At 37.6% G+C, this 18300-nt stretch overlaps 2 protein-coding genes across 3 annotated transcripts in view; one reads left to right on the top strand and one right to left on the bottom strand.

The window, feature by feature from the left end:
* The first annotated feature begins 306 nt into the window (after positions 1 to 306).
* LOC111796454 (probable beta-1,4-xylosyltransferase IRX9H) lies at positions 307 to 3964 on the top strand. Its single transcript, XM_023679062.1, has 4 exons — positions 307 to 1447; positions 2583 to 2832; positions 2930 to 3143; positions 3577 to 3964. The coding sequence occupies exons 1-3, from the start codon at positions 651 to 653 to the stop codon at positions 3098 to 3100; spliced, it is 1218 nt and encodes a 405-aa protein (XP_023534830.1). The 5' UTR covers positions 307 to 650; the 3' UTR covers positions 3101 to 3143; positions 3577 to 3964.
* Positions 3965 to 4589: 625 nt separating this feature from the next.
* The window catches only part of LOC111796877 (symplekin-like), a 19839-nt gene continuing 6128 nt past the window's right edge, over positions 4590 to 18300 (bottom strand). Inside the window, exons 6-27 of one of the 2 annotated variants that reach the window (XM_023679672.1) lie at positions 16493 to 16667; positions 15721 to 15861; positions 15033 to 15617; positions 14314 to 14928; positions 12654 to 12722; positions 11960 to 12067; positions 11634 to 11879; positions 11440 to 11487; positions 11157 to 11306; positions 10912 to 11076; positions 10759 to 10821; positions 10000 to 10113; positions 9828 to 9911; positions 9700 to 9747; positions 8496 to 8570; positions 8201 to 8296; positions 7092 to 7172; positions 6944 to 7015; positions 6514 to 6558; positions 5681 to 5764; positions 5491 to 5594; positions 4590 to 5193 (exon numbers count right to left, since the gene is read on the bottom strand). In XM_023679672.1, coding sequence (XP_023535440.1) covers positions 5148 to 5193; positions 5491 to 5594; positions 5681 to 5764; positions 6514 to 6558; positions 6944 to 7015; positions 7092 to 7172; positions 8201 to 8296; positions 8496 to 8570; positions 9700 to 9747; positions 9828 to 9911; positions 10000 to 10113; positions 10759 to 10821; positions 10912 to 11076; positions 11157 to 11306; positions 11440 to 11487; positions 11634 to 11879; positions 11960 to 12067; positions 12654 to 12722; positions 14314 to 14928; positions 15033 to 15617; positions 15721 to 15861; positions 16493 to 16667 — 3214 coding nt within the window. In that variant the 3' untranslated portion in view covers positions 4590 to 5147. The remainder of the gene's footprint in view (positions 5194 to 5490; positions 5595 to 5680; positions 5765 to 6513; positions 6559 to 6943; positions 7016 to 7091; positions 7173 to 8200; positions 8297 to 8495; positions 8571 to 9699; positions 9748 to 9827; positions 9912 to 9999; positions 10114 to 10758; positions 10822 to 10911; positions 11077 to 11156; positions 11307 to 11439; positions 11488 to 11633; positions 11880 to 11959; positions 12068 to 12653; positions 12723 to 14313; positions 14929 to 15032; positions 15618 to 15720; positions 15862 to 16492; positions 16668 to 18300) is intronic. The other variant, XM_023679673.1, reaches the window with a different exon arrangement.

The raw sequence follows: 18300 nt of genomic DNA, 5'->3' as shown, positions 1-18300 counted from the left end.
TAAATTATATGATTTAGTTTCCATTTTGTGTACATTAATTGGTTAATGTGTTGGATGATAAAAGTTTGACATCCGCTAATTTAGGGAATGATTATGAGCTTATAATCAAAGAATACTCTCTCCGTTGGTATGAAGGAGTTTAAAGCAAAGCCATGAGAGCTTATGGTGAAAGTGTACAGTATCATATTAGTGTGGACAGTCATGCTGTTAAAATAGAGGCAGAGGTGGCCACGTGTTAATGACCCAATGGCCCACAACGCGGAGCTTTTAATGATAAAACCATCGTCTATTGCTGTTCCCGCGAGCTCTGCCCGAAAAAAACTCCCGCTAGATCTTGGCCGCCTGCCCCTGCCCGTAAGTTCTTCGTCAACTTACTCGCCTCCCTAAATTTTCTACTAAAACCTAAGCCCAATCTTTCTCCGACAACTGCCTTTCATTTCGGATTTCTCTTCCCATTCCACCAATTTCAATTCATTGATCTCTTTTGGCATCCAATTTCTGCTTCTGATCTTCTCCTTGTTTCTAATTAACTTTGCTCTCCCGATTTGTTTGATTGCTTCGTTGAACTGGATTTCAGAGCTCTAATTTGGAGTAAAATGTTATAGATTCATGTAGTGTTGCTGAGATTTGCTTGTTTTTTTGATTGGTTGATGGCGTCGATACGGAGGACTTCGTCTCCGGCGTATCCCGATCGGCTTTATCCGAACGGGATCCCTTCTTCGCCATCTTCGAAGCTTCTTTCTAATGCTAAATACTCGTCTCCTGTCTCGTCGTTTGCCGTTGAAGCACGGAGATTCCTCTCTGGAGCTTTCTTTCTCAAGTATCCTCTGCGGAAAGGTAGCAATAATTGGCGAAGAGCATTCTTTAGATGCCTTGTGTTTTTCTTGCTTGGCTTCTTGCTAGGTATGATGCCGTTTGGCCATGATGCCGGCGACATTCGAAGCCATGACTTCTCATTCGAGATCACGCCGCCGCATGTGAACGCGCAGTTCGAGAAAGATAGTCGTGGTCAGGTTTGGCGAGAGGATTCAGTTGTCGATTCAGTTAATTTGTTGGTCAAGCCATCTCCGGAAGTGAATTCAACTTTCACTTCAGTACCTAAAACGCAGTTGATTGTGGTGACACCGACGTATAATCGTGCACTTCAAGCCTATTTCTTGAATAGGTTGGGACAGGCGCTGAAGCTTGTGAATCCGCCATTGCTATGGATTGTGGTGGAGATGAATTCAGCGTCGATGGAGACTGCCGAGATATTGCGGAAAACGGGAGTTATGTATAGACATTTGGTTTGCACTAAAAACATGACTGACGTGAAGGATAGAGGAGTTCATCAAAGGAACGCAGCTTTGCAACACATTGAGCGTCATAAGCTCGATGGGATCGTTTACTTTTCCGATGACGACAATATATATTCGTTGGAGTTGTTCGATAGCCTGAGAGATATCAGGTAATTGAGACTCATTCTGATGATTTTACATATAGATATAAAAGTTCGGTATTCTTTAGTCATCATGTTAGGTTTCAAACATTCTTCTATCTATCAATTTTTATACGTTGCTTTCAAAATTGAGGACTACTTGATCCGTCCGTTTCGATCATTATTGCATTTGTTCGTAAATTTTGTATTTTTGTCCATTCTTGGTATATATTGTGCGCTTTGATTGTTTTTATCATTATGGCAGTTTTTTAGCTGAGAAAATAGTGCATATAATTTCGCACCTATATGATCTTATCCACCTTTGGTTGCATAACTAATTTTTATGTATTTATGTTGATATCCCAATCATTTCTTTCTACGTTTAGATTGACAGAAATCTTGAGCGAAAGTGACGCCGATTAATAATCTCTTTGTTGGCAGCTTTTTTTCGTAACATCCCATCACCTTTAGTCGATATTATCTGATTGGCCCGATAGGTAGAGTAGACACTGGCCCAGTGTCCTTAGTGGCACACAGTCCGGTGTCTGGCTCTTATACAATTTGTAATCGTCCAAGTCCAACATTAGCAAATATGGTCTGTTTTGGCCTGTTACTTATAGAGCAAGTTTGAAAACGCATCTTTTAGGGGAGGTTTCCATGCCCTTCTAAAGGAATGTTTCATTCCCCATCTCTGTTTCTTAGGGAGAGGTTTCCATGCCCTTCTAAATGAATGTTTCATTCCCCGTCTCTGTCTCTTCGGGAGAGGTTTCCATGCCCTTCTAAAGGAATGTTTCATTCCCCTCTCCAATCAATTTGGGATTTTAGTGGTACGAAGGGCTGAATTTTCAGAGTGTGACTTGTAGTCTTTACCAATATACTCCAACTTAATGCTTTCTCCTTAGAAGTTTATATAATGACCCTTCGAAGGTTCATTAAATAGCTAGCATTTAGGAATCCTTTGTCATGTTTTAGATTGCTTTGTGGTGTAATATGCAACTTTTCTTTCTTTTATTTGATAGTTTGAGCTAGATTTTCTTCTGAGAAACGACCTTTTATCTTAGCGGAACATATTTCTTGTTTTCTCTACATGACTTGGATTTCTGGTCCAAATTTCTAATTTATGTTTACTCTGAAGACTCCTCATCTTAGTATACTAATCTTTCAGCCGCTTTGGCACTTGGCCCGTTGCTATGCTCGCACAAAACAAAAACAAAGCGATTCTGGAAGGTCCTGTATGCAATGGAAGCCAAGTAGTTGGATGGCACACGAATGAGAAAAGTAAGAGGCTTAGAAGATTTCATGTCGATATGTCTGGATTTGCTTTCAACAGCACCATCCTGTGGGATCCAAAGAGATGGAGACGCCCTACTTCAAAGCCTATTCGACAGTTAGATACTGTGAAAGAGGGTTTTCAGGTATTATTATGTGCCCTCTCCATAGTTCTTGTAGTTAGTCATTCACATGTACGCAGTGCTATAATTATATAGCTTGCCATCCTTTTCTCTTTGGCAGGAGACTACATTCATAGAGCAAGTAGTTGAAGATGAAAGCCAAATGGAAGCTGTGCCTACTGGCTGTTTAAAAGTAATGAATTGGCATCTCCATTTGGAAGTACCCAATTTTGTTTATCCCAGCGGTTGGGTGTTTCCAAAGAATCTTGATTATGTCCTGCCAATCAAGTGATTGAACATTGCCATTGCAGTTTAAAGCTTAGAATTTTAGACAGGTACCATCTTTTTAGGCTTGCAACTCTTTTTGATCTTCTTTAGATAGGGTGTGATCCTGGCTAAATGTGTTGATATATATACAAACAATTATGAGAATGAGAAGTTTTCTACGAGATCCCACGTTGGTTGGGGAGGAGAAGGAGAATGAAACATTTTTTTTATAAGGGTGTGGAAACCTCTCCCTATCTCCGTGGGAGACTAGTTTTAAAATTCTTGAAGAGAAGTCTAAAAGGAAAGCCAAAAGAGAACAATAACTACTGGCGGGTAGGCTTGTAGGCTTGTACTGTTACATTTCCTCACAATCCGGAAGCTTAGGATGCTATATTTTATCTGATACTAAATGCATATAGCTTCGTCACCATTGGTTAATACTGATAGCAAATGAAGTTGCAATATCAATGATATAAGAGACCCCGCTTTCTTTGATGGCAGTTTGATCCAAATCTGAATTTTGGTGGCTTTTGATTCCCGAATGGATCATTGCTTGAACTGGCGCCGTTGGTGATGAAGAGTTCCATGGGAAGCTTGGCTTTCGACACAAAGAAGTACAAGTTCATCATTTTTCCTCGTAAGAATTTTCTTGCATATTCTTTAACAGAAATGAGTTTTCGTATAGTTGTAGATTTTTAGTGCTTAATTTAGAGAGTTTTTTTTTTTTTCTTCCCAACTTTCGATTGTTACAGCAAAACCTTCCAAATATTGTGGGGCGGGGACTGTTGTATATCTAAACTCTGTATTTGTTGTAAAACCGACTGATGACCAAATCAATGGGGCCTAATCAAGTAAGGCCACTTTCTTCTAAGAGCAAGACAGTTTGCAACGTTTCTATTCCCAATCACCCTCACTGTTTCAACACACCATTTCAGAAATTATGACAATGTCATCTCCTGAATTACCCTAAAAGTCTGCCCGTGTTTTCATTCTTTCCCTTCTAGCCACACGCCCGACCAGTTAGTCTCCTATAAAAGGAAGGGTTTCGTCGATTGACTTTCTAAGTGCCACAAGTGGTTTTATTAGTACTTAGAAAATCAATCCAAATAAGCTCTCGAAACAAATTACTATCTCATTTGAATTTGTGGGAAAGATTTTGAAGCTTGTGTGAGACGAAAATTTTTGTACGTGGTAAAGCTAGAAAAAAGACGATTTATATACACACATATGCACACAATTGAGAAAAAGGAATTGAATTATCAATCTCAAGAAGGATAATTAGTCACTTATCTAATGAGTTGGAAAAGAAAAATGAGATATCATTAACCGAGGAACCATGAAAAGTTAAAAGGAAAAGTTATATTACAATTTTAGTTCCTTTTGAGAGGTTCGTATCTATGACTTTTCAATTATTTCTACAAGTTTAGTTGTTGAACTTTAAAATTTGTGTTTATGTCAATTCAAACGAATAGGAACGGAATAATTTATAGGTTTCTAAAACTCAATACTGTTTATGTTCTAAAGCTTCTCACAAGCTTGATTAGCACATTTTCAATCGTTTCAAATCTGCAAAAGACTTGAAAAACAGCATTGAAAGAATAAGGTAGAAGAAACCATATAATACTGAATTAAAATTACAAACAACAAGTTTGAATAGTACAAGCCAACCGAACTACTACTAGACCGGACGAATCTAAACCAAAATGAAAAACATCAACATTTCTTTCCACTCCTTAATCAGATCTCTATGTACATCTACGGAGAATCAGCATTTCCCTTCCCCTTATTTTCTGGGGATGGCTGTTAGTCAGGTACAAACCTCTGTTCTTCTGAGTTATCTCGTTCTCACAATCACCCCGTGGCACAGAATCATGATCAAGGTGCGATAAGTTATAGCCGAAGCAACCAAACTGCCACGGGATGATGACGGAGGATAAATCGCCTCATACTTCAAACAAGAGCTGATTAGTCAATTCACAAGTTCTCGAAGCTCTCTGCTTTACCACTCTGGAGTTGATATGTGAACCAATGATATTCGTTGTAACCTTACAAGATGAACAGGATGCAGCTCGCTACAAACGCCTGTCGTTTTCGAGACCCAGAAGTACGAGTGTCGGTCTGCCAAAATGCAAAGTGTTCCCACATTTACTAAAACAAAACAAGATTCTCCAAAATGAATGCATATATTGGGCTATCTATTTCAGGGGGAGGGGTGATGTCTAAAGCGCCTAGATGCTTAGTTTAAAGGGTTTCATTAGTCAAAAATGGATGTTTGAAACATTATTAAGAGGGATTTCTAAATACCAAACCTTGAGGATCTTATATAAACAAATTCAGCTGACTCAAAAAGCCATTACACCCATTAAAACTAGCAAAAAGCAGGTAACAATACGCACAAGATCAAGAATTAAGTACCTAGAGAGAGTAGATTTTGTGCTGGGCTGGCTGGCATAAGCAGCAAGAGGACCTTTAAGGTTGACATATTTGTTCAAAGCATTTTCGAGCTGTGGCGGTGGTAACTACAAAAAAGGAAAACTTATTTCGGTCCATATAGAACACCAAGCATAAGAGAAAGATATCTGTCAAACGGGTGACATCGTGGTACCTGCAGTAGTACTCGAAACGAATGAGGTTGTGTTTCAAATGCACATTTCAAGAAACCAAACCACAATTTTGGCATCCTCCAAACCTGAATTCAAAAGACAAAATAGCAGCATGGTTATTTATAATAGCAATAAGATCTAAATGAAGGACTCACAAGTTAGGCTTGGTTACATGCACGTGTTCTACCCCTTTAATAGTTTAACCAGCAAGGATAAACCCTTCTGCAGAAATAAGAACCCTATTTCAACTAGAAAGGAAACACCACATGGGTTCATACATTCATTAGCAATTAAAATCAAGGTTTAATTGAATTTATAAATGTAACAGCCCAAACCCATCGCTAGTAGATTTTGTCTGCTTTGGTCCGTTATATATCGTCGTCAGCCTCACAGTTTTCAAACGCATCTACTCGGGAGAGGTTTCGACACACTTATAAGGAATGCTTTGTTCCCCTCTCCAACCAATGTGGGATCTCATAATCCACCCCCCTTGGGGGCCAGCGTCCTCGCTGGCACACCTCCCGGTGTCTAGCTCTGATACCATTTGTAACTACCCAAACCCACCACTAGCAGATATTGTCTACTTTGGCCCGTTACGTATTGCCGTCAACTAGGGAGAAGTTTTCACACATTTATAAAGAATGTTTCGTTTTTCTCTCCAACCAATGTGGGATCTCACAATAAGCCAGATGGTTGAGTGAGGTAATATGTATTCCCATGGCCCGAATGTAAACTAGAAATTGAAGGACAGAGTTTCAGATGGCAGAACTTCATTTACATTTTATATATTTTTCATTCATTAGATTTGGAAAACATAAGTTGTTACCGTAGGTACCTGTCTGTTTACAAGTTTGGAAAGTATCTCCATGAAAAAATCAACCTGAAAAGAAATCACAGGTCGTACAAATGAGTAACTCATGATTTCAACAAATAATTATATTTCAAGCACAAAGCTCTGTAAGAGATCTTCTGGGAACAAAGAGGAAAGGAGCAAGAAGAATAGATACAATCTTCAATAGCTACACATATAATGACCAGTTGCACCTAAAGCAAAATAATGTCGGACGTCTCAAAAAACTGAACTTTGATCGTATTTCTCAGCAGGTCGAAGCAACGGAAGAGAATGTCAATTTCGACAACAATCATTTCCTCAGTTTACTCGGTGACTCACCCGAAACTCACTCCAAAAAGCACAACATCTATAATATAGCTCCATGACAATGTTTCCTAACCCCAGAGAGCACTGAAATAGTGGATAAACTTACCAGAGTAGGAAAAGCATCAATTGCTTGAATCACAGTTCTCATGAAGAGAAGAGGGAGTGGCGTTTGTTCAACCTGAAAAAAGAAGCGTTATTAAAGTATCAAATTAAAGAAAATAAAAGGGATTAGTTTCCTAGACTTATAAACATACCATCTGGCTCAAGGCTTTTGCTAAAACCTGCTGAGTGAACACTGTACGTTGCTCAAAACAAGCTGAACAAGCATCCGTTATCTACAAAAACAAAAAGAACACCAGAAAATTATAGTATTTATTGATGCAGTAACCATAAGGTACATGTGGAATCCAGTACAACAACCTATAGAGGGTTAGAAATTAGACGGTCGCATATACATTATCTAACAAATGCACATAGTTAACTATAAGATACTAGAAGAATATTAGTCCTTAGCAGAAAAGCTTGTTAAAGAGGTAGATCGTAAGATCCCACATCGATTGAAAAGGAGAACGAAGCATTGCTTATAAGGGTAGGGAAACGTCTCCCTAACAAATGCATTTTAAAACTGTGAGATTGACGGTAATATGTAACAGGCCAAAGCAGACAATATTTGTTAGCTATGGGCTTGGACTGTTTCAAATGGTATCAGAGCCAGACACCAAGCGGTATGCCGGCAAGGACGCTGGGCACCCAAGGGGGGTGGATTGTGAGATTCCATACCGGTTGGAGAGGGGAACGAAACATTACTTGTAAAGGTGTAGAAACCTCTCCCTAACATACGCGTTTTAGACCCAAGCGGATAATGTTTACTAACGGTGGGCTTGGACTATTACATAGATTTAAATGCAACAGGTTACAGTGATTTAGAGGCAAGAGAGCTAAACTGCTGAAATGCTTAGTAGCCGCCATAAATCTATTTGATATTGTAACACAATTTCATCCAATCTCATGGTTGGTTTCCTATCCAGTTGGAGGGAAAACATGATAAGTGAAGGGATATATCGAGAAGTCATTTAAAAATGTAGACTTGGCAGGAGAGAGATCTCAATTCCTGGCTAATCAATTCTTTGCATATCTCAATCAAACTCTACAGTACATTATTTTTCTCCAAGGATATGGGACCTTAAAAAGTCGAACATAAAACATTTGAAACTTTGAAGGATAAAACATACGTACCAGGCCTAGTTATCTGGACCAATTCTATAACGTATATTATTCGTTTTGTTATTTGAAATTTGAAAGATAAAACATTTGAAACTCTTATGATTAATGAATACATAATACCAAAAGATGGCAACCATACCTTCTTTAACGCAAGGCCATCTTTTTCAGGAATTATGTTGTGGATGGCGATCAATACTTCAACAGGCGTTAAAGCTGGACGTGTATGTGCTGAACCCTGAAAGGAATGAAAAATACCTGTTAGCAATATTCTATTAATACAAAAAATAACAAGAATCATATTCAACTAAATATTCAATACCCCACCATGCGCCACAAATCTTATGAATATCCACAAGATTTCTTGGTTCTACTCGATTGAATTCATGGCAACGGAGTAAAAATATCATATTTTAACATTTGAAGTGTTTCAATACCTGTAATATGTGAGCCAACGCTCTCTGAAACTTCTCCAATGGAAGATCAACCAGCCGAGGAAAAACAGGTAAAACCTGGTACCACATAAGGAATAAGAACGAAAAATTCAACAAGGATCTAATTGGAAACTGTGCAAATCTTTTTTTTTTTTTTTCTATTTTATTATTCGAACTTTAACACTTGTGTCCAAATTGGGAGGTGGCTAATGAACTTGTATTGCTGATATTAGAGGGCAATGATGATAATACATTACTTAAAGGTTGTTTGAGGATGGCAATTACCCCGCCAAAAAAACGAACAATTTGCAAGAAAATGCATAAGGGATACGTCCTTTTGCTACAACTGTTACTGAGAACATAATTGTAACAGCTCAAGCTTACCGCTAGTAGATATTGTCCTCTTTGGGCTTTCCCTATAAAGCTTCCCCTCAAGATTTTTAAAATGCGTCTGCTTGGGAGAGGTTTCCACACCCTTATAAAGCATGTTTCGTTCTCCTCCCCAACCGATGCGGGATCTCACAATCCACCCCCTTCAGGACCTAATGTCCTTGCTGAAACACTGCCTCATATCCATCCCCCTTTGGGGCTCAGCCTCCTCCCTGGCACATCACTCGATGTCTGGCTCTGATACATTTGTAACAGCCCAAGCCAACCGCTAGCAACTATTGTCCTCTTTGGACTTTCTCTTTTGGGCTTCCACTCAAGGTTTTTAAAACGCGTCTGCTAGGGAGAGGTTTCCACACCTTTATAAAGAATGTTTCGTTCTCCTCCCCAACCAATATGAGATCTCAAAATAATATAAAAAGCTGTCATGCTAGCGAATTATTTTTTAACTTCTTCATCCAAATGATGTATAAAAAAAACTAGATATCATGATTAAATGAATTTACGAAGTTAAGATGTATCATTAGATCAATTACACAAGTTCCAATTGTATGTCAAGCTGCACGTTAGTTTACATGATAAATGTAATCCATCCCAAAAATTGTGCTGAATTAACCTAAAACACAACCCACAAGCTCACTCAAATGCACATTTTCATGAGCTATGTCAATAGATTAACCAATTGACTACACAGAAATAAGTTATGCTTAATTGCCAACCACTATAAACGAGACCAACGAGGCTAGCATCGAACATCACTATTCAGACATTTTTTCTTTAAAATAAAGAAAAACATCAAATACAAAGCAGAGAATGAGACCTCATTTTTGGAAAGTGAGGGCAACATTGGAATAAGAATAGTCACGTCCTGGAGCGAAGAAAGGGAATCCATATCAGAAAATAAAATTTACACGCAGGGTAGAATAGCAAAATAAATATTTTTCTAACCTTCAGTTTAGTTTCATATAAATGTTTAACGGTTGCGATCAGATCCGAAGAAGGCGTTGTCTCTTGAGTTAGTACCTGTAGAACCTGGCAAGTAAACAAACTATTAATGGAAATCTATCAAAAAGCAAACCGTTCAAGGTCCAAGTACTTATCGCGCCACACAAAGACATACCATTGCTAAAAGATGTTCACTTCCTGGGGGTGGATCTGATATTATTCTAAGCAATTCAGCATTAGATGAGCCTAGGGCCGTAATAAGATTAGGGATATGTTCATGAACGGCCTGCTTCAAAGAATAACAGGATACAGACATAATTCAGTACCAGTTCTTGTAACAGTTTAATTTTGATGCAAAAAGTATTTTATGCAAAAAAAAAAAAAAAAAAAAANCTGCACAAAAGTGGCATACAACAGACATTAAGAATTAACACTTGAGAGTAGTTACTTTGAAGTAAAAGCCCATAAAGAGGTATTAAAAAGTGTCAAATATCTCCTGTAAAGGGATCTCATGCTCATCAAGGATTCTTCTATTTCTCTCCAACCAATATTCAACATAATAGCTAAACCAAACGACAAGTGAAGGACTTTCGCCATGATAGCAAGCAGAAGACCGTTCCCAACAGCGCCAAAATAAGAACGAAGACTATGTAAAAGGAGTAACAAGGATGTCGAATCTTCTGTTTCTATCAGTCAAAGCTTTTCTATGCCTATCTACTCAACTTCACAAGCACAAAACACTTGAAGCATGTTTCTTGTCCAGAACTATACGTATATCGGCTTTATATCTTGTTATTTTTTTAGTGCATTTTCCAGTTTTTGGGCTTTTCATTTACTGTTAAGCTTAGAAAGATGTAGCTTGCAGTTTTTATAATATCAATGAAAAACTTGAGTTTCTCGTCAAAAAAAGAGGAGAAGAAGAAGAGGAAAGGACCTCTTTCGCTGCTTTAGGAGCCCGTCCATAAGCATCAAATACAGTTTGAAGCAGACAAGGTTTCTGCAGGAAAAGGACTATAAAGTATCAATTTCACCGGGAGAGGCAATGTCAGAATTATCAACATTAAAACTAACATGGAAGATTAGGAACCTTAACGCATAGGGCAAAAAGAAGAGAAATATGTCTTTCAGCTTCTGAAAGTGACAAGGTTGAACTGGCATGTACTGTAGGTTGTGAACTCCTCGTCGAATTGTCTTCTGAGGTTCCAGGATCTGAAACTTGAGAACCACAAATGGATGTTTCCTGACTCTCACCCTATAAAACAATTTTGGCCATGGTAAAGGATAACATCAATAAATTAATACGTACAATCGAACAGTACAAATCTAACAGACCTCTCCTCCAGTGCTTTGCTCGATCGATCCACATGGTAAAGGCTTTACATCTGTCTGATCTACGCCGTCTACTGCAGACAGGAACATGTTTGTTGCATGTTGCTCAATCCTATCTGAAATGTAACTTAACCGATAGAGTTTGTTCGCCACCTAATGAACAATGAAAACAACAGACTCATGAAACGTGGTAGATAGATCATAAATATCATCACTTATTAGAATTGGAAATCCAGCCAACAGATTAAAATGTCCATTGTCAGGAACAAGAGTGGTGTTGCCATACCAGTCTAATAGCTGTTGCTCGAACCTTAACTTCTGAATGCATTGCACACTGCCATACAAATTACAATGTGAGGAACACAAAATATAAGTTCAACTCATATATGATTGCAATGAACACAAGCATACACATCTACCTTAGAAGGATAACACAAATAATGAAAACATGAAAAATGATCAAAATGCAAGAATTTTTACCTTAAGAGCAATATCTAAGCAAGCTTGCCGACTATGTGGACGTTTCACAATCAAATTCCAAACAGTGCCAAGACCTTGCGTGACACGTTCAATATCGGGACTGTCCTTCCCCTGGTTGTCAGTTATATCACAATAGCAAAGGTTATGTAATAGTTCCAACGTAGAGTCCGGAAAAACTGGAACTTCACCAAGAAGTCTGCTAAAAGATTTGTCTGAAGCTGGAAAAGCATCTAGCAGCGATTTAGCCTACAATTAAATATTGCAATTATGTCACTAACAAATCAAATATTATGTCAAAAAATGTGAGTGAAAGGAAAGTGGCATACCACAACTAGAAGAAACTTCTCGTACACAACAAAAGAAGAACTTTCCACTGAATCCAGAATATTGAGTGAATGCAGGTGATATAAGACATGTAAAGCAAGCTCATGCCCCTGAAAAAAACAGTCAAAATTAAGTGGAGGGCTCAAATACAGCCATGAGTACATGTGCCAATTGAATTTATTAAGAATACTATGAATCGTGGTAGAAAAATTATAATAATCAAGAAGAATCTGATGTGACCAATATATGAACAACATGATCTTGTTGATTTCAATGAACAATCTACTATTACAATACTCAAACTGTGCACATATAAACCATCTAACCAAAAGGAAAACCCCAACAGACCAAAAAACGTGATGAAGAATCGTTGTGCACCTTGAAACATGATGGTAACAACCAATTAAGAAAGTCAATAAGTTGAACATTTTATTTTACACATGCATTGCATAGTGTTATCACATCTTAATCAATGATCTTTTCTTATGTGACCACATGCTTTTTTTTTTTTTTCTCAGAAGTACCACTTGAACTTTCAAAAAACAGACTAAAGGGAAAAAATGAGGATTGAATGTCATTTATGCCTATCATCAAATCTACCAACAAGCTGAGATTGACTGATCAAATGAAACTTTGCCTTCAGTAAATTTCATGACACCTCATACCATGCATAAAAACACACAGGAAATGTGATACCTTTTGCTGTTGGTAATCACTAGCGACTTGTTTTTCCAACATTCGAACAATATCATCATCAGCATCAACCTACGATGTGAAGGAAAAGAGGATAATTTTTAATTGCACGAAATATAAAAAATACAGTAGAATGGTAGATCCAACTAAACCAGTCTGTTAGAGTACATAAGAAAGGTTCATTTATATCCAGTCTTTCCCCCATGGAATTAACAACCATGCATTTGTACAGTTACACAGACACATCGTTTGGACCTCCGGTGGACCAAGAAAGAAGAAAGAACCAAAAATCATCATGTATTAAAACAATAGTGATGCATATGACTTGGCAACACGCATATGAAGCATTTCAGCTGAGATCATCAAGAAATTCCAATCAAAAGCCAAAAAAGTACTAGAGTTCTTCAAAGTATTTCTCTAGTAATTTTTAATAATGCTGGATTCAATCGATATAATTTACGAAAGCCACCAAAGAACAATCCTCAAAACATAAATGAGTATATATGAAATATCACCAAAGCTCATGTAATCTATCAACCTGGGATTACATAAGCTCATAGATTCGATATATTTTATTGTCTGACATACTATTTTCAACGAGAAAACCTGTGAATCCCTAGTTCAAAAGAAAGACAATGTAAGATAAGACTCTGCAACCCTTTCCTATTGCCTTCCAAACATATGGTAAAAGCCAAAGATTCAAAACAGTAACGTATTCCTTTCGGTGGTAAATGAATGCAGAGATGCAAAGTACAAAAGTAATATTGTAATTGGCAGAGATGATCATTACAACATGAAGCAGATGTGACTTGTCCTTTCCAATAGGAGAAAAGTGCATAAAAATGTGGGGGCAATGTAAACCATAGGGAAGAAATACATGGAGTTAATGAAAATATACAACAATATACAGTCTATGTTCACATGTACGACATAAATCTTCATTCATTCATTTTTCAAGTTATATTTTAATAAATCCAAAAAGTTTGCTGAATTCTAATCAACAAAGTTTAAATCCACATCATTACTTTGCTCCAACTTGATTAAGAGTCACTTTGACAAAAATTACTATGGCCTAAAGTGATAGCGATAGCTGACAGATGCAGAAGTTAACAGTGATTTCATGATCGAATGCACACAAATTATAAGGTTAGACAATGTACAGATGTGGCACAACACAAACTGATCCCTTGTTCTTGCATTTTCCATTTCATGAACCTTAAAATGAAGGCTGTCAGTCAAACTTAGGTATATAGATCCCTATCTCAAATTGTCGACATTTATTTCGTAAAGTGCAATCATACAGTGGCAGATATTGAAAGGAAAAACCAAAGTTGCTCGAGTACGATAAGGGTTACTTTCAGAAGTACAAAGAAGGAAGAATCAAACAAAACTTATATGAATGTGAATAAATAATAGCGTATATTACACTTTGGGCCTCTTTGGCTTCCTGGACAAAAACTTGAAGAATACATCTTCCTTAGTAGTTACTTATGTTCACACTAATAGCTAGCTGGAAAGCTGTTATTTACCTTATGTACAACGTGGCTGAACTTCAATTCCGCCAATCTCATTGTACAGTATAATTTTGATAGTAATCAAAGTTTGTCTTGTTAAAGAGAAAAACCAAAAAAATAATAAATAAACAATCAGACATTGCCCCCACCTGAGCAACCATTCGAGCAATTATTGCCGAGCATTTCTGATGGCAGTCTGCCCCATTTAAATTCTTGCACGAATCAAATATCTTTTCAGCTGCCAAATTTCTTACACTTATTTGCTGTTCTGGAGTCAAGTCAACGTATGGAGGAAGCTGAGGCAATTCCTCACAGGTATCTTCAGATGCAGCTGCATTCGTAACTGATGGAGAATACGGATTGTATTCTATAGAAGACGATGTATCATCCCTCTTTGTTGCCGAGTCATCGACCAAATTAACTGCAACTAAATCATCATCAGCTTTTCCAACAGCAGTAGAAAAGGGATCCAGAGGGGCATCAATCTCTAATATAGAGTCAACTTTCTCAGCTCTATCAGGAGATTTTGATTTGGGGGTTGGTTGATCTGTTCCAATCGGGAATGGAGTTTCAATGATTTTTTCTTCAACTTTTGTTTTAGATATAGAAAATACCGAAGAATTCTCGATTGTCGTAGAAACAGGAACCAAAGCAGATTTTCCCAAAGATATGGAACCATCAACATCAGATGTATTTGAAATTGCCTCTTCCACACTAGAAGCAGAAGATACTCCTCCACGGCGAGGATCAAGGCGGCGGGGATCCTGCATGAGTGAGTAAAATAAACCAATTTATTTAGAGGCAGAGTGGTAGACCTAACACGGACAGAGACATAAATTAATGCATATCCACAGCTGGCTAAATTTACCCTTCTTGGATCGCGTTTAGAGTCAACAGGGAGACTATTGACAGCAGACTCAGCATAAGTTGAACCAGCGGAGGTGGCCAAAGAAAAAGGAGCTTGTGCAGTAGAAACTGAAGTTTGCACAGAACTCAATGGAGCTGATGGTGCCAGAACTTGTCCGTGACTACTTACTTGATGAGTTACAGGTAAGTCCCCATGCCTAGTGGTTGGAGGGGGGGCTTTGGGCAAGTTCTTCATGTTAGTTATGACAATATCAGACAGCAAGTCGGGATGAATATTTGAAATCAGAATTTCAAGTGATTCTGCACCTCGCTCCCCTTCAGCTAGTAAGGCACCAATCATTGCAATCATCTGCTCTGCAGGAGTCGATTCAACATCTAATGTAGGAACATCATGGGATGTCCCATTAGAGATGGCACTCTGTCGAGTACCATCTTTTCGCACTGTGGAAATTGGGTGAAAATCTGGACCTAAGCGAACTTGCTTGGAAACCTCATGGCCATTGGGAAGTTCTTCATCGTCCAGAAGCCTAGGTCTTTTTCTTGTAAGATCCACTGATGCATTATGCTGATTTGATGATTGGTCATCCTTTTTATAAGATATATTAATGTTGAGACAAGAAAAGGGAAGCAGTAAGAGACATATATAGCAATAAAGAATAGTGATCATATCAGCACTTGGCCAACCGTACCTTGCCCAGCAAAGCATCACGTGAAGCTCGATCTGCAGCCTTCACCATTTTGTCCACTTGCCTGATTACCTGATCTGCAGCATCTCCAGCATTCATAGCTCTTAAAGCCTTTAGCAACCTGTCTCTTGACTGAAAACCAAGCTATCAGAGAAAAGTGAAATGGGCATCAGTCATTTTCCATGAATTAAAGTATTTATAGCCATTCTCATTCTTAACAAGAAATTATGAAATTAAAACTTCAAAAGCCCCACAAAAAACAAGCTTCTTCACTGAGGTTTTAAATTCATCCCCCCACCCCACCCACCATAAAAAAAAATAAATAAAATAAAAAAATAAAAAAATATCCAACTAGGGACAGAAATAAATGGAGAAAATTGAGATGCTTCGTGGCAGTTTCACTAATTAATTATAGAGGTTCCACAATCAAAAGGAATAAAAACTTTCCTGCCTCATCAAGGCATCTCACTAACATGACAAAAAAAATAAAATGAACTCGAGATTTTTCGCTTGCAAACTCAGCCAAAAGCAAAGTAATTATTAAGCAAAGCCAAAAGCAATTATTGAGCAACATTCTATTCTGAAGTTCCATTGCAAAGCTAGCCAAAAGCAAAGTGCAATAGATTCTTATATAATAATGACATGGTGACTCCGTATTGCAATTCCCAGGTGCACAACAAAGTAAAAATCAACATGAAAAAAACCTAGAGGATTATACATACTTGTGGGAACATGCACGATCGAAATGAAAATATAAACTCTCAAGTGAACTCACCTCTACAAACGCTGGATGCAGACACCTTAGGAATCCCAAAAGTGCAGATCTTATAGAATACTGGATACTGGCAGCATGACGCCCTTTTACCATCTCAAAACTTGGAACAAATTCCAACAGTGCCGATAGAATGATACCATAATGAACTGGTCTTTTCCTTGCTATAGCTGCTAAACTGTCAAGCAGAAGAGCAATTCATTTGAAAGAGGAAGACAGCTTGCAAATATCAAAAGTTGCAGCAATGGAAGGAAGTTTAAGCAAACAATTCAAGAATGGAAAGAAAATACGTAAACAAAATGAATTGCAAAAATTGGAATGTAACTATAGATGACGGAAAAAATCATAAGATCAAAGACCAAGAAAGTCCACCAGTTTCCTAGCTACACAATGTTTAAACAAATTGGAACAGCAAAACCAAGTGTCACAGGCCAAGTAACATATAAATCCAAACAGATCCTTCAACAAGAGATGCATTTCATAAATATTAACAAAAACTGTGTTTCTTTAAGAAGTTAAGAAAACTTTCCTTCTGAAGGATGAGAAATTCTCAATAAAAAATGAAGGGTCGAAGCAACAGTATACATCGATTAGCACTTGGAGAAAGACAATATTTTGTATTAATATTCGCGCATAAAAGGATATGTTAAAATCATTTGATTACTAATAGGCTGCCATATTATTTGCTCATGAACCTTCCTTTTTGACAAACATGAATCCTTCTTCTCAGGTTTCACCTCCTGTCTGATTTAAGTTAGAAAATGATCAAGATGACCTAATGAGCAAATCCATGTCCTTATATGATTCAGAACAGGCTAAGTCCTTTCTTTCACTGCTGTTCCGAATACAAATAATCCGATCCTTTCTTTCTTGTTCATGATGTTCCACATATAACAATTAATTTCTGGTCAGAAGGAATAAAGCATTTCAAGGAAAAAAAACTATCATAGTTCTGATTCTCAAATTTTGCGAACTTCAACATAACTCCAGATGAAATAACAACCACAGTGAAATTAAATCAACAACTCCGTCACACCTTGCTGTAGAAAACACTTCTACAACCAGATACACGAAGGACTACATTATTGCCTGTGATATGGCCTATCTTCCAGAGGCAATTAAGGGGTTTCTAAAAAAATTCCTCCCCACAAGGTTACTAAGGGAAGGGGCAGCTTCCATAAGAACGTAATGGCCAAAAAAATGAACAACGGACAAGAACATCAGACATAAACAGCACACCAGTTTTCCCCAGCAACTATTGCTACAGCTTTGGAATCCATAAAAATATAGCACCAGAACATTAATTTTAACGTTATAAACTGAATTATCCATCCTAATTAACGTAACTACAGGTTAACCTTTGACCACTTGACATAATATATGGAGAGCTTCATCATTCATCAAGGATTAGAGTGATCGGCAGAATTTCTTAGTTTATAGTTGGAAAAGTATAACAAGCCAATACCAGAAAACACTTCAACCATTACAGAAGCAGTACAAAATATGACATGGCTTTTCTAAAATTTGGTTAAGACTTTTCTATCACCTTTAAGATCAAAAAACCAACCTTCCTACAAGCAAGCATGTTTTATTTCAATATCCAACAAGAACGAGAAAGTATTCGTTTTCATGTATGAATCTCAAGTAAAATGACAAGCAGAAATTCCAAGGAAATATTAGCTTCAAGTGCACATCCAGGAAGCCAATTTTCCTAGAATCCTCTCTTCACAACTACTTTTTATACAACTTATGTTGCATATACTTATATTATATTTTTGGAGCCTCGACTGTATTTGGTGTTTCAGGAAAAA

Source organism: Cucurbita pepo, chromosome LG06, assembly GCF_002806865.2.
Source record: "Cucurbita pepo subsp. pepo cultivar mu-cu-16 chromosome LG06, ASM280686v2, whole genome shotgun sequence".
Taxonomy (NCBI): Eukaryota; Viridiplantae; Streptophyta; class Magnoliopsida; order Cucurbitales; family Cucurbitaceae; genus Cucurbita; species Cucurbita pepo.
This window is presented reverse-complemented; position numbering and strand designations above follow the sequence as displayed.

Bases quoted from the DNA above. Each gene is read 5' to 3' on its own strand.
- LOC111796454 (XM_023679062.1), top strand. From the start codon at position 651: ATGGCGTCGATACGGAGGACTTCGTCTCCGGCGTATCCCGATCGGCTT. The intron at 1,448-2,582 runs GTAATTGAGACT...CTAATCTTTCAG, and splicing joins GATAGCCTGAGAGATATCAG to CCGCTTTGGCACTTGGCCCG. The intron at 2,833-2,929 runs GTATTATTATGT...TCTCTTTGGCAG, and splicing joins CTGTGAAAGAGGGTTTTCAG to GAGACTACATTCATAGAGCA.